This window comes from Monopterus albus, unplaced genomic scaffold (assembly GCF_001952655.1).
Source record: "Monopterus albus unplaced genomic scaffold, M_albus_1.0 scaffold18.1, whole genome shotgun sequence".
NCBI classification, from domain to species: Eukaryota; Metazoa; Chordata; class Actinopteri; order Synbranchiformes; family Synbranchidae; genus Monopterus; species Monopterus albus.
Genome location: NW_018127898.1, coordinates 10,132,891 through 10,145,932, shown reverse-complemented (window position 1 = coordinate 10,145,932; position 13,042 = coordinate 10,132,891). Strand labels below are relative to the sequence as shown.

Sequence of the window (13,042 nt, the reverse complement as noted above, 5' to 3'; positions counted from 1 at the left end):
AAGGGAGCTGTAGGGGACGATCGGGTCGAGCTGGGAAGGCAGCAATCCTTAAAAATAACCTAGTTATCACTAAAAATATGAGACTCAACTTCTTTATATGGTTTAAATTTTTCACCAAAAGACACTGACTACTTTTTTTCCTAATTAACTCTTCCAACAGGCGAGCTTCTCGATCCACCATGCTCCTGCTGTTTATAATTAGAATTGTAACTCAGTGAGTGACCGGTTGAGTAGTTTTCTGTCCAAAGCAGCTTTAACCAGTATTTTTATAGTAATGTATTAAATATCAAACATAATAAACAATGTGCTTTTATTGAAGAGAACAGAGGATTGTTACAGATACAACAGATAGCAACTGGCTAGTGTATAAAACTGAGCAATTAGCAGCTAAAGAGAAAACTCATTTTTTCCACTTTTACATGTAACATATTTATGAACATAATCCAATATCAATTTGCTTATACCTAGTACATGCTTGAATGGAGTAGGAAGAAGTCAGACTTATCCAGTCCTACTCCATGACATCATCTTACCATCATTGGTTTGCAAGCAGTAAATGATTCACTTCTACGCACACACATGTTATACTAAAAGAAGAATATAGCAGTGTTAACATTCTTACATCACACAAGTAATATACTAAAGAATGGTTACAAAATGTATACCACACCCACAATTGTCGATGTAATTAATCATTGAGCCTGTTCTTGCATAAATCTTGATTGACACATACCTTTATATTTATGTTTAAACTCGTCAATTCTATTACTATTTTTTATGTCCGCACTTACCGTAAATTATTCCATAGTTTTACCCCACTTATGGAAATACAAAATCTTTTTTTGGGTTGTAAGTATAGCATGAATTTTTAAATTTAACTGACCCCTTAAATTGTATCCCCCTTCCGTTTCATTAAATAGTTTTTGAATTCCACCAGATAATAAATTGTTCCTGGCTTTATACATAAACACAGCAGTCTTATATCCCACTAAATCGAAACATTTTTAACAATTTAGACTGTATGAAAGCTACATTGGTGTGATCCCTATACCCCATCTTATGCACAATTCTTATCGCTCTTTTTTGTAATATATACAATGGTTGAAGTGAGCTTTTGTATGTATTTCCCCAGTTTTCAACGCCATACTCTAAGTATGGTAAAATCAATGAAGAATACAAAACGTGTAGTGCTTTCCCGTCCAAAATATATCTAACCCTTGCCAATATCGATATATTTTTTGCTATTTTTTTGAAAACTTGTATTTCTCACTTGATTCTTGTGGCTATTTTCTTCTTACCAGTCTTGAGCATCAACATAGCTTCTCTGACCTCTCACCTTGATCCTAATGCCAGCATCATTGACTCGGTTTCTACATTCACCATACCTCCTTTGCTTAATCCTATTATTTACTCTTTAAAGACAGAAGAAGTGCTGAACTTTATCAGGAAGCTTTTCAAAAACAATAGAATTTCAAAAACCTTTTCCAAAAAGTTAGCTCTTTATCACTAGCTGACACATCAGACAGTATTAAAATAGTATAAATGTGTTTTATAGCTGTTTTGCTATGAGCATCTTGGTAGAAAATACTTCAATTTTACAATTAAATTGTGGTTTTTATGTTTTATTTTGTCATTTACTGTCTTTACAGTAGCTTCATAATCGTCAGCCTTGTATGCGGTGCAAGGCTGCCAGGCTCAGTAAAAGCTTCTTTCCGCAGGCCATCAGACAGCTTAATTCCCTCTGATATTTTTTATTCAGTGCAGTATTTTTTAATCGTGTAATATTTTTTATTCAGGTTCTGTACATATATGTGTGTATATATCTTCTAAAATAGTTTTGAATTGATATTCATTGTAGGTCTAAGTGTGAATGTCTGTCTTACCTAGATTTCTGTATATTGCCTTGTGTGTCTACTTTCGCTCTGCTGTACCCTCCTAGCTGTATAGTCTGAATGACAATAAAGTACACTTTGTACCTTTTGTATAAACTAAGACCCTAAGGCCTGAATAACTACCTGGCAGTATATTAATGAAATATTGTATATTATTAGCATGTATATTAAATATCAAACATAATAAACTATGTGCTCTTATTGACGAGAACAGAGGATTGTTACAGATACAACAGATAGCAACTGGCTAGTGTATAAAGTTGAGCAATTAGCAGCTAAAGAGAAAACTAATTTTTTCCACTTTTACATGTAACATATTCATGAACATAAATGTGCACACTGTAATAGTTTTCTTGGCATAAGTCATAGAATAAAAGCTAAATGGTTTTCTACATGTAGATAGAAAGATTTGTGACACAAAGACACATCACAACACCTGATCAAAGGAAATTATTTTTCTGTCATTTTAGGAACATGAAATGAACCTTCACTATATGCTTTTATTTTTCACCAAAACAAATGATTACAAAATAAACTATGAACAATGAAAATGATTACGAACTAAACCTCCAGATACAAAGCAGGCTGTACTGAATCCACCATGTACTGGAGCAAAACATCTTTAATCACAAATAAACCCAAACTGTTCTGCTGATAACTTAATTAAACATTATGACACATCTCTGGGATGGTTTGAATTTGCGCAAACCTTTATTTCTGATGACATAACTTAGGCTGTGACCCTGTGTGGAACAAGGTCAAAGAAATTCAAAAGCATAAACTACAAGTCATTTTGTTTTAAATATAAAACCCTATAAAATGCAGTTATATGATATTCTGTTATTATAGGTTTAATTTTCTTTTCAGATTCCCTTTTAAATCATGTGCAATGTTGAATTTCTGTAAGCAATTTGATGCAAATTATCATGACATCAACTAAGAAACTATAAACATTCATATGAAGCACATTATCAGTTGCTTTCTTTGTTCATTACAGTCTCACTCAAAGTGTGATATTATTGTATGGTCTAGCTTTTATTGTTGTACATTTTTTAAAGTATATTATTTAAAGTAAATATTAGTAATACTTGTTTTACTATAATGCAAATTATACAAAAGACTGAAAACATCAGATACTTGCAGTACTGTTAAATTCTTACTGCAATTTTTGACTGCCTTCTGATTTTAAACAACTTTTTCACAGATTCTTTGATTTCTTTTGTCTGCAGAACATAAATGATTGGGTTCAGTGACGGGGGAAAAGCAGAGGTCAAAGAAAGATTTACAATCCTGGCATTTGGATGCATTCCTCCTGTAAGAGTAGCAACTATTAATAATGGGAAGAAAAAGATTGCCACTAATGAAAGATGAGCTATGCAAGTTTTAAAAGCCTTCACTCTCTCATGAACTGTGGCCACTTTACTTAAAGCAAAGCCGATATATAGGTAAGTAAAAACGATGAATACCAGTGGAAGCCCAAGAATAAGAACTGTTAACAAAGCACTAAAGATGAAGCTGGGTGTTCTATCATCACAAGCCAGTCGATATATCTGACCATAGTCACAGAAATAGCTGTTAATAACCACAGAGTTACAGTAGGAATGTCTGGTGAGAAGGCTGACTGCAATAACTGTAATAGTAAAGGCAAAGAGCCAGAAAGAGGCGATCAAAGTAAACATGAACCTGTGGGTCACCTTCACATGATAGTGCAGAGGGAAGATGATGGCTATCATTCTGTCATAGGAGAGTGCAACCAGATTAAGAGCTTGCATTGAAAGGCAGATGTAGTAGAAGAAAAGAAAAGTGAAGCAATCGTTGTAGGGAATGTAGGGATGGTCAAACAGGAAAATGTCAAGAACCTTTGGCACCAAAGCAGAGCTACCAAACAGGTCTGTAAAGGCTAGATTAAAAACTACAATATATTTTGGAGTTCTCAGAGTATGATCCAAGCATATTATTACCATCACAAGTGTGTTTCCCAGCACTGAAACTATAAACAGTAAAAAGAGAAAGACATAATAATACTTGATATTTTGGATGCCAGAAAAACCACTTATTATAAAATATGCAGGACGAACAAAGGTGTTGTTTTTGTCGAGATCTGAGTTGACAAAGTTCATTGTAAAACTTGTCTGACTTCTTGTTTGTCGGCCTCTTGCTGGCTGCTCTGCTTACTGATGTGTTCTCTGTCAGCAGCACAGTGATAAATGTAGACAGATGTCCTCTTTACTGTGTCTGTATCCTGTTCTCTTTGTGATGATGAAGCTGTGCCAAGCTTTAATTGTTCTGAAAGGAGTGGCTAAAAAGCAAAGCGGTCTCATCTGAGTTCATGACTAATAGGGTCAACGTCTGACCCTCTGTGGCTTTTCAACATATGCCACTCAGTATCAAACTAATCCTTTTCTCAGTCTAACAAACCCATTGGTACTCATCTAAACTACTTAGCAAATTCTCAGATACACCCATCAACTGAAGGCCTATGTATTATCTATCATTTGCAATCCAGTCTGCACCTGACAGAACATCTTACTGACTGCAATCCATTTATTCATCTGTTACTGACACTGAGCAAGAGGCACGAGACTCTGTCTACATGACGTGTTACTATGCATGTGGCCCGCAACCATCACTGTGTTCATACTAGCAGCATGAGGCTTTGTGGAGCTGCCACTGCACTTCAGCAGGGGAGACGGAATGAAAGTCACATTTACTCATGATAATCTGACACAACTTAAAAAAGGAAAAACCTCTGCCCACACGGGCTTTTAGTTATAAAAAATTGGATATATTTTGTTTTGGTTTTCACTTTACCTTTATATTCCCACAACCTAGGAACCTGTAATATAACTCCTGTAATAAGGCCTGTATTATAACTCTTATCTGTTTAAATAAAATGTTCTGATGAGTGGCATAGGGATTAGGGTTAGGTTTTTGTTGTAAACAGGTGTGTTTTTTTCCTCAGTTTTACCTTTTATATATTATTTTGCATTAGTTGGGAAGCCCTCACACTCTATATTTTCAAGCTTTGGACTTGTTCTTACATTTTCAACACTGAGCATGTTTGTGTTTTTTACAGTAAAAAAAAACATTTTTGCAATCTGTATTTTTAGGGTTAAACATGTGGATAGAGTATGTCTACATGTAGAAATAACCATCAAGTCAAGTCAAGTCGAGAGTCAAGAATCTTTATTGTCATTATGCATAGCACAATGAAACTTTTTCTGGCAGCTCTCAGCTTGAAAGACAGACATATTATTTACATAACACACAGGTCATATATGTGAAGTTGTGCTGAAAAAAAAGATTGGCCTATTAAAGATTGTTTATCATGGTATATAAATGATAAAAATGAAGTATTTAAAAACAGTCAAAATGGCCCAAGATGTGGAGGCATTAAATAACAGGCAGAACATAAAGACAAACAAATGCACAGTGATTTTTCTGTTACTTATACTGTAGATTTGTTCATCTTCACTTTTTATGTTTGAAAACTGTAGGTGACAGATAGTTTTATCAATTAACCTGACAACTAATTCTTCTGAAAACACTATAAACAGCAGATTTCACCACAGAAGGCATCTTACATTATTAAGCAAAAAGAGTTTGTAGTTATTTAACTATGTTACACTCATTAAAAACTGCTTGATTTCTATGCTCATTACCAAAGGTCTACTTTATACATTTGCTACAATGATGTAATGTTTTAATTATGTCATACGCATTTGTGTGACATTAGAAAGGATTATTCTGCAATGTATAATTGTCAATTAAAACAGCAAAAGAGACTGTGTATAGCGATAAATCGTCACCCTGTGGTTCATGCTTTCATTGTTATTTTGGATTTCCATCTGATTTTTAATAACCTTTTCACAGATTCTTTGATTTCTTGCGTCTGCAGAACATAAATGATTGGGTTCAACATGGGAGGGAAGACAGAGGTCATAGACAAGTTTATGATCCTGGTATTTGGATCAATTTTTTCCATCGAGGTGAATGTGATTAACACTGGGATGAAATAGATTGCCACCAATAAAAGATGACCTATGCAGGTTTTAAAGGCCTTAAGTCCTTGATGAACTGTAGCCACTTTAGCTAAAGTAACAATGATACAGAAGTAACTTAATAAGATAAAAACAATTGGAAGCCAATAAATAAGAACTGGATACAAACAACTAAGGACATAATTGGGAAAATGGTCATTGCAGGAAAGCCGGTATATCTGACCATGGTCACAGAAATAACTGTTAATAACCACAGATTCACAGATGGAAAGTCTTGTAATGAGTCCAACAGCAATGAAGTTAGCAATTATATCAAAGAGCCAGAAAGAGCCGATCAGAGACGACATGGACCTGTGGGTCACTTTCACTTGATAGTGCAGTGGGAAGACAATGGCAACCAGTCTGTCATAGGCAAGTGCAACCAGATTAAATGACTGCATTGAAAGGCAGGTGTAGCAGAAAAACAGGAACGTCAAGCAGTCGCTGTAGGGGATGTAGGGATGGTTAAACAGAAAGATGTCAAGAACTTTGGGCACCAAAGCAGAGCTAGCAAACAGGTCAGTAAATGCTAAGTTAAAAACTGCAATATATTTTGGAGTTCTCAGATTACGATCCAGGCATATTAAAGCCATCACGATTGTGTTTCCCAGCACTGAAAAAAAATAAACAAAAAGGAGAAAGACATAGTAATATTTGATGTTCGGAATACCAGACAAACCGCTTACTATGAAATAAGCTGGATGGACAAAGGTGATGTTTTTTCCAAGAGCTGAGTTGAATAACTCCATAGCTGAACTGCACACTGCACTGATTAATGTAAAGAAGTGTCCTCTGCTGTGTGTCAGTACTGTGCCCTCTTATGTAGATGCAGGTGATCTCTTCTCTCTGGTGACAGAGCCCTGTCAAGAGGCGCCGTCAAGAGAAGCAACCCTCCTCTGCCTTTCTGTCATATACGGTCATTGTCAGTCCCCCTGTGTCATCTGCTCATAAGCCACTCAGCATTAAACAATCTACTACAAATCTATAGCATACCTGTTACACATTTTTTACGTCTGGCATTTCAATTTAGTCAGTGAACTTTCAACAATTTTTCTGTTGAAAACCGCTTTAATCAATACTTTTTATAAAAAGGTATCAAACCACTGAGAAAACAATATGAAAGGTCGCTGTATTACCCCTATGGAGGTTTATGAAAGGTTTATAAGAGGGTAAAAAACATAAACATACTGCAGTTTAGCATTCAGCCCAGGGTTTTCTGGTGGGGTCTCATCCTGTGACTGAGGGTGGGGGTGGGGTTGAAGGGATTAGCTGGGAAATTTCATCATTGTTTGTAAATTTTCTACAAGAGGGTGTTGAAGAGAAAGAGACTGTTGAGCTGAGGTGGTGTGCTCGTTACTGATCACCGATCTGACGCCATGCACTTTAATTAAGTGTATGTGCACAAACTAACAGCTTGTGAGCCACAATGGCAGAGTGGGGTGAGTGGGGTTAGTAGAGCAGGGAATAAACACTTCTAGACAAATTGAGTTTGTCACCACTAACATTTACTCAACTGGGTACCCAACAGCATTTGCAATCTCAGTGGTGGAGGGTTCAGTGTCTTATTTAAAGGCAGTTTGACAAAAGCGGTAAAGGAAGAAATGTTACATACCCATATTCCCCAGTGAGATTTCCCCATCTTGTCCAGAGCTACAAAGCCGCAGTGTTGTATGACAGGCAGTTGGCTTGGCACCTGAAACAAATGGGTTTGGGGAAATACAGTTATTCACTTCCTTTACAAGAAACATCATGTCACACTTTGTAAAACCACAAATGTATGTTTTATGTTTTGTACAAACTGAATAAGCATGATCTAACAGTGAAGTTTGCAGATGCTGGTTTAGATCTTCCTTTGCTAGCTGGGACTCACTGGTTCCTCTGGTTGGTCAGGAGGAACACCATTTCTTAAGAGAACTAATCAACTAATGCATCACTTTAAGTAAGAAGATAGACTGATACAAACATATCATGAACAATTAGAAAGTAAGCAAATCTTTTTTTTGTAAATTCTACAGTTGTAGTATTCTGTAAAAACAATACATATGAAGTTTATTTATTCTAGAGGACAAATAAATCAAAGGCAGCAAATTAAGATAAAAAAAATGAGATGTGTTTTATTCCAAGTACTGTCGTCTGTACGCACCAATGATCTGACCTACATTCTTGGGATCTAGATGTTCATATCTGTAATTCATTTCATTTGGCTCAGTGTTCTGTGTCTAAAACATCAGAACCTACTCAAGAGACCGTTGAAGCTCCAGGGCCACTAAACCTCTAAATTCAAACTATTATATTGAATATTACAGTATCTGTAGGGATTTACTATTAAGGTAATATGGCCAAATTAATAAAATTAACTCCCTCGGGATATTAGAGATGTTTGACTTCTCCCACAGAGAATTAGCTCCTCAAAAAATAAATAAAGAGGACAAAATAACAAGAGGCATCTGCTCCCTCAGGTCTACAGGAAAGAGAACATTAAACCAGTGAGTGGGTAAATAAATAAAATAAATAACCACCTGTTACATTATGATATTTTATAGGATTTCAAAGAACTACAGCACAATGTTTATAGAATCCACAGCAGGGCTGCAACTAATTGTTTTTCTAGACAGTATCAATTTATCTTTAAATATTTCAGTGAATAGAGTTTCTTTTACAAAATGTCAGATAAAACTAAACAAAATTAAAGCTGAGGCCTACATATGTTTGGCACTTGTTTTAGGCTAATTACTTAAAATATCAGTTATTAAAACTGCTGCGATTAAACTCCAGCGATTAACCAGTTAATCACCTCATCATTTCTGCACCTGTGTACTATGTACACTGGCACTGCTTTTGGTAATAGTGAGTATACAGTAAGTACAGTACTAGTAATATTAAAGGTTTTAGATGTAACAGGTTTAGTAGTAACTTAAGTAGTAGCAGTATTATTGCTGCCTGTAGTTGCAGTCAGAGCTGCAGTAGTAGTATTATTACTTGCGGTTGCAGTAAGAGTATTAATACTAGATGTAGTAATCATGCTGCCAGTTATCACAGTCGCAGTAGTAACAGTAGCCGCAATAACAGCAGTAGTGACAGTGAAAGTAATAGTAGTAGCACCGGCATTAGGTATTTTTTGCTATATTACATTTTTTGGGATGCAACCCCATCTCCAGACTGAGGTTAAATGAATACTTTCATAAGTAAATAGTTTCAAATCATCATGGTTATTGAGTGAACTTGACCTTACTTCATCTGAACTTACAAACAAGTTTGTCAGCGCTCCTGCAGCTGAACCCCAGCTCACTGTCACTGTACATTTCCATTTGACCTCAGGAGAGACCTGATCTGTTTTTCTCATCACACCAGCCTGTCTTCCCAGAAGACGACACTGTTGCGTAAACCTGTTGTGAACAAACTGACTAATTGATCCTGAGAGGTTTATGGTTCCCTTGCCAGTCACACACACACCAAAATATTTATCACATGATTTTTATGACTTTCAACATAAAGTGGTCCATGGAGGCAAAGAGGAAAGACTGAAATGTAAGATTTGCCCACAGAGGAAAAACAAAATATAAATATAAAATAAAATTTTATGAGCAGTGCACTCCATGTACCTCATTTAATTTAACACAACTCACCCTGACTGAATGCTGAACAACAGTTTGGCCTTTAATGTGTTGGTCTGGCTTATATAGGCCTCAACAATGTAATATGAAGTATGCATTATATGTTCGGTTCACACTATGTCAAAACCCAGCTGTTAAAAAATGTCCACTCTCATCCAACATGGATTCAGTTTTGGTCACTGAGAGAGAAATACATCAGAAAATACACACATACACAGTCACTAGATTCAGGCGAGTGACAAATGAAAGGAAAATCAACATAAAGTGTCTCAGTGAGATGCTGGGCCACCGCGTGCCACCATAGCAGCCTCAGTGCACCCTGACATTGATTTTATAAGTCTGAACTCTAGTGGAGTGATGAACACTGTTCTTCCACAAAATGTTCTCTCATCTGGTGTTTTGATGATGGTGGTGGAGACGCTGTCTAACATGTCAGCCCAAAATGTCCCATTGGTGTTTTCATCTGGGTTGAGACCTGGTGACAAAGACCGTAGCAATGATTCACGTCATTTTCATGCTCAAACCATTTAGTGACCCCTCATAGCCTGTGGATGGGGGCACTGTCATCCTGGGAGAGACAAGCGGCCACAAACCAGGCCAGCATCTCCACTCACTCATCAGGTCATTCCTTTAGGTGGTCACCTGTCTGGATATTGCCACTCTAAGTTAAGCTTGATGTGATGGCAAGCATTTGTTGATGTTCATATCCACCAGACACAGGGTTACTCTCAGATTATTCCACACTGACCCACATTGGTTCTCTTCCACTCTGTTAAGCTTGGGAAAAACATGAATATGTGTTACCAGCAACAAACAGGAGCTTTCACTTAAATTAACTTTAATCGCAACAGTACATAAGGGAGCATATAAAGACACCACATGCTTTTTAAATGCATTAAAATGATTACTAAATATCAAAATAGTTGATTGTATTGTGTAATGTACCCATTACAGGGGTCACTATGGACCCAGTTGCTCTGCCTCATGGATATAAAAACAGACCAGTGTTTACCAACACTTCAGCCTTACCTTAATAAACTGATGATTTACTTTATGATGACTGGATCTGTAAACTATTCTAATGCGTTTCTGCCACCTAGTGGCAGAAACTTTAATCTACCTTGGATGACAAATTCCCATTTCAAGTTCCCAGCATCCACAGAGATGTGATTAAATTGTTTGTTTAGTCCAAATCAACATGAACAACATGCAAACATAATCAATTTACAACAATATGAGACAAACAAAAACAGCACGTCTTCACATTTGAATAAAGTAAGACTTTTGCCAACCTGAAAAAAAGCCACTCAGCTCTGTGCACTCCGGCAGAAAACATTTGTACTTTACAAAAACTCAGCAGCATAAAAGGTCAACATAGGGCAGACCTTTAGCAGAGCTGAAAAGCTGCGGGTTCTTAATGTGGATGATTTCCTAATTATTTTGTCTGTATTAAAAAAAACAATGAAAAACACATGCTATTATTCCCCACAGTCCAAGCTGACATCTTCAGATGTCTTGTTTTGCCAAACCAACAATATAAAAGTCAAACATGTCTAATTTGCAGTCATGTACGATAAAGCATCACATCCCCACATCTGAGTAGTAATTTATGGCACTCATGCTTGAAAATTAGTATGGCAGTTGCTCAAACATAACAATTGTTGATTGACTTTCTGTCAATCAAATAACCAGTTAATTGCTGCATGTCTAACAGATGTGCTCTTGATCCAGAAAAAAGCTGTAAAATCAAATTTCTTCTAGTTTAAAAAATCTGAAGAGAGGTTCTAAACTGTGTCAGTACTGTTAGTACAGTATGTCTGTAGCCAAATTGCTTCATAACTTAGCATTTTGCCTGTTTTGGGGACAAGGTCAGAGAGGCCAGATTGAGAAGGTTTGGACATGTGCAGAGGAGGGATAGTGGTTATATTGGTAGAAGGATGTTGGAGATGGAGCTGCCAGGCAAGAGGTCAAGAGGAAGGCCAAAGTGGAGATATAGGGATGTGCTAAAAGAGGACATGAAGTTAGTTGGTGTGAGAGTAGAGGAGATCTGGGTCTTTACAGCTAAATACTTGACTGTCTGTTTGCTGTTTGGTGCTCAGCATGTATTGCACAGTTAGTTTTTAGAGATTTTTCAGTATAAAGAGATGCCTTCATGGTAGATCTGCTGGTACTCTTCCACTGAACAATTGTGGATTGTCACAGGATGGTCCTGCTGCAGTGGGGCAGTGGAGGGCTGGGGGCTGAGGGCCACACTGGAGACCACTGGCAGGTCCTCAGGTGGGATCAGACTCAGCACCCTTCTAATGTCAACAGCTGGGGTGGAGGGTTGAGGAGGGGGAGCCAAAGTTGACACCTCTGGGGTTCAGCAACAGGTTTGGAAGGACAGGCCCCTGAGGTCCACTTCCCCTTCTGGGAAAGGTTACCAGTAGTAGCAGCCTGGTGGTGCTTTGGCTGTAATTTCAGCAACACGTGAGAGAACATCAGGCTTCAGTGAATGTTTTACTTTATAACAAAAATCTATGATTGCACAAGAGAAGATCAGCATCAGATGCACTGCAGATGACTACTTTGTCAAAACAAAAGACCCTTCACAGATTCTGTCAGTTTTACAGGATTTTAGAGGTACAGCTTTTATTTTATTTTACCCCAGGCTACAAAAAAAATTTCAATTGAAGGGCAGTAAAAATTAACTTGAACTTCAAATTGAGGACTGAATTTATCACAGAGTGAAGCTGGAAACTAGTAAAATTGTCACTGGACCGTAACAGGAAATGTAACCGAGTCCAACTTGCAGTGCAGTAGGCCTGTACATTAGGTCTAGACTGTCCCAACACATTCAGTATTGACAATAAAGTTTGCTATGCATTTTCCATGTTGGAAAGCAGCCTAGTTCTTGAGGGTTATACAGTGAAAAGTCTGGGGCATAAGCACAATAAGATATCCATCTTTCACGTGGTTGTCCCTGCAGCATGGCCACTGTCTATAGGCTCCAGGCATCCTTCCACGCTTTGCCTGGCAGGCAGAGATTCACCTTCAGCTGTCATGATGTTGCAGACACATAGGCACATCACACTGCAACAATACACACACACGTGTTCAAATAAGACTTTACAGATACAATAGGCCCATTTGTCCTTCCAACCAATGCGGTTCTATTGTTCCCTATAAAGACCATATTAGGGCCCCTGAGCAAAATGAGCTGCTGGGCCCCTAACAACCCAGTGTGTACAGTTTTAACTTGCTGGAATATTATGTGGCTTCAGATTTTCTGTGGTAACCTGAATAAATATAATAATGTAGTGTGCTGGGGTGCAGGGGGTGTCAGCGGATCTCCCTCAGGCCCTATCGACAGAGACTGTATGTGTTTCAGAGTTACTGTGTGTTCAATTTCTGTTATGGGGGGGCAGACCAGGCCAGCTGGGGACGGGCATTATAACGGAGAGTGCTGGTGGAACTAATGGGCTTTGGCCAACAGGTAAATAGTTGTGTGTGTGTG

General features: G+C 37.5%; 2 protein-coding genes across 2 annotated transcripts; both read right to left on the bottom strand.

Moving 5' to 3' along the window:
- Positions 1-3,040: 3,040 nt before the first annotated feature.
- Positions 3,041-4,012, bottom strand: LOC109956309 (olfactory receptor 1500-like). Its single transcript, XM_020593313.1, has one exon. The coding sequence runs from the start codon at positions 4,010-4,012 to the stop codon at positions 3,041-3,043; it is 972 nt and encodes a 323-aa protein (XP_020448969.1).
- A 1,697-nt stretch (positions 4,013-5,709) lies between these two features.
- LOC109956308 (olfactory receptor 1-like) lies at positions 5,710-6,681 on the bottom strand. Its single transcript, XM_020593312.1, has one exon. The coding sequence runs from the start codon at positions 6,679-6,681 to the stop codon at positions 5,710-5,712; it is 972 nt and encodes a 323-aa protein (XP_020448968.1).
- Between the last annotated feature and the right edge of the window lie 6,361 nt (positions 6,682-13,042).

Bases quoted from the DNA above. Each gene is read 5' to 3' on its own strand.
- LOC109956309 (XM_020593313.1), bottom strand. From the start codon at position 4,012: ATGAACTTTGTCAACTCAGATCTCGACAAAAACAACACCTTTGTTCGT.
- LOC109956308 (XM_020593312.1), bottom strand. From the start codon at position 6,681: ATGGAGTTATTCAACTCAGCTCTTGGAAAAAACATCACCTTTGTCCAT.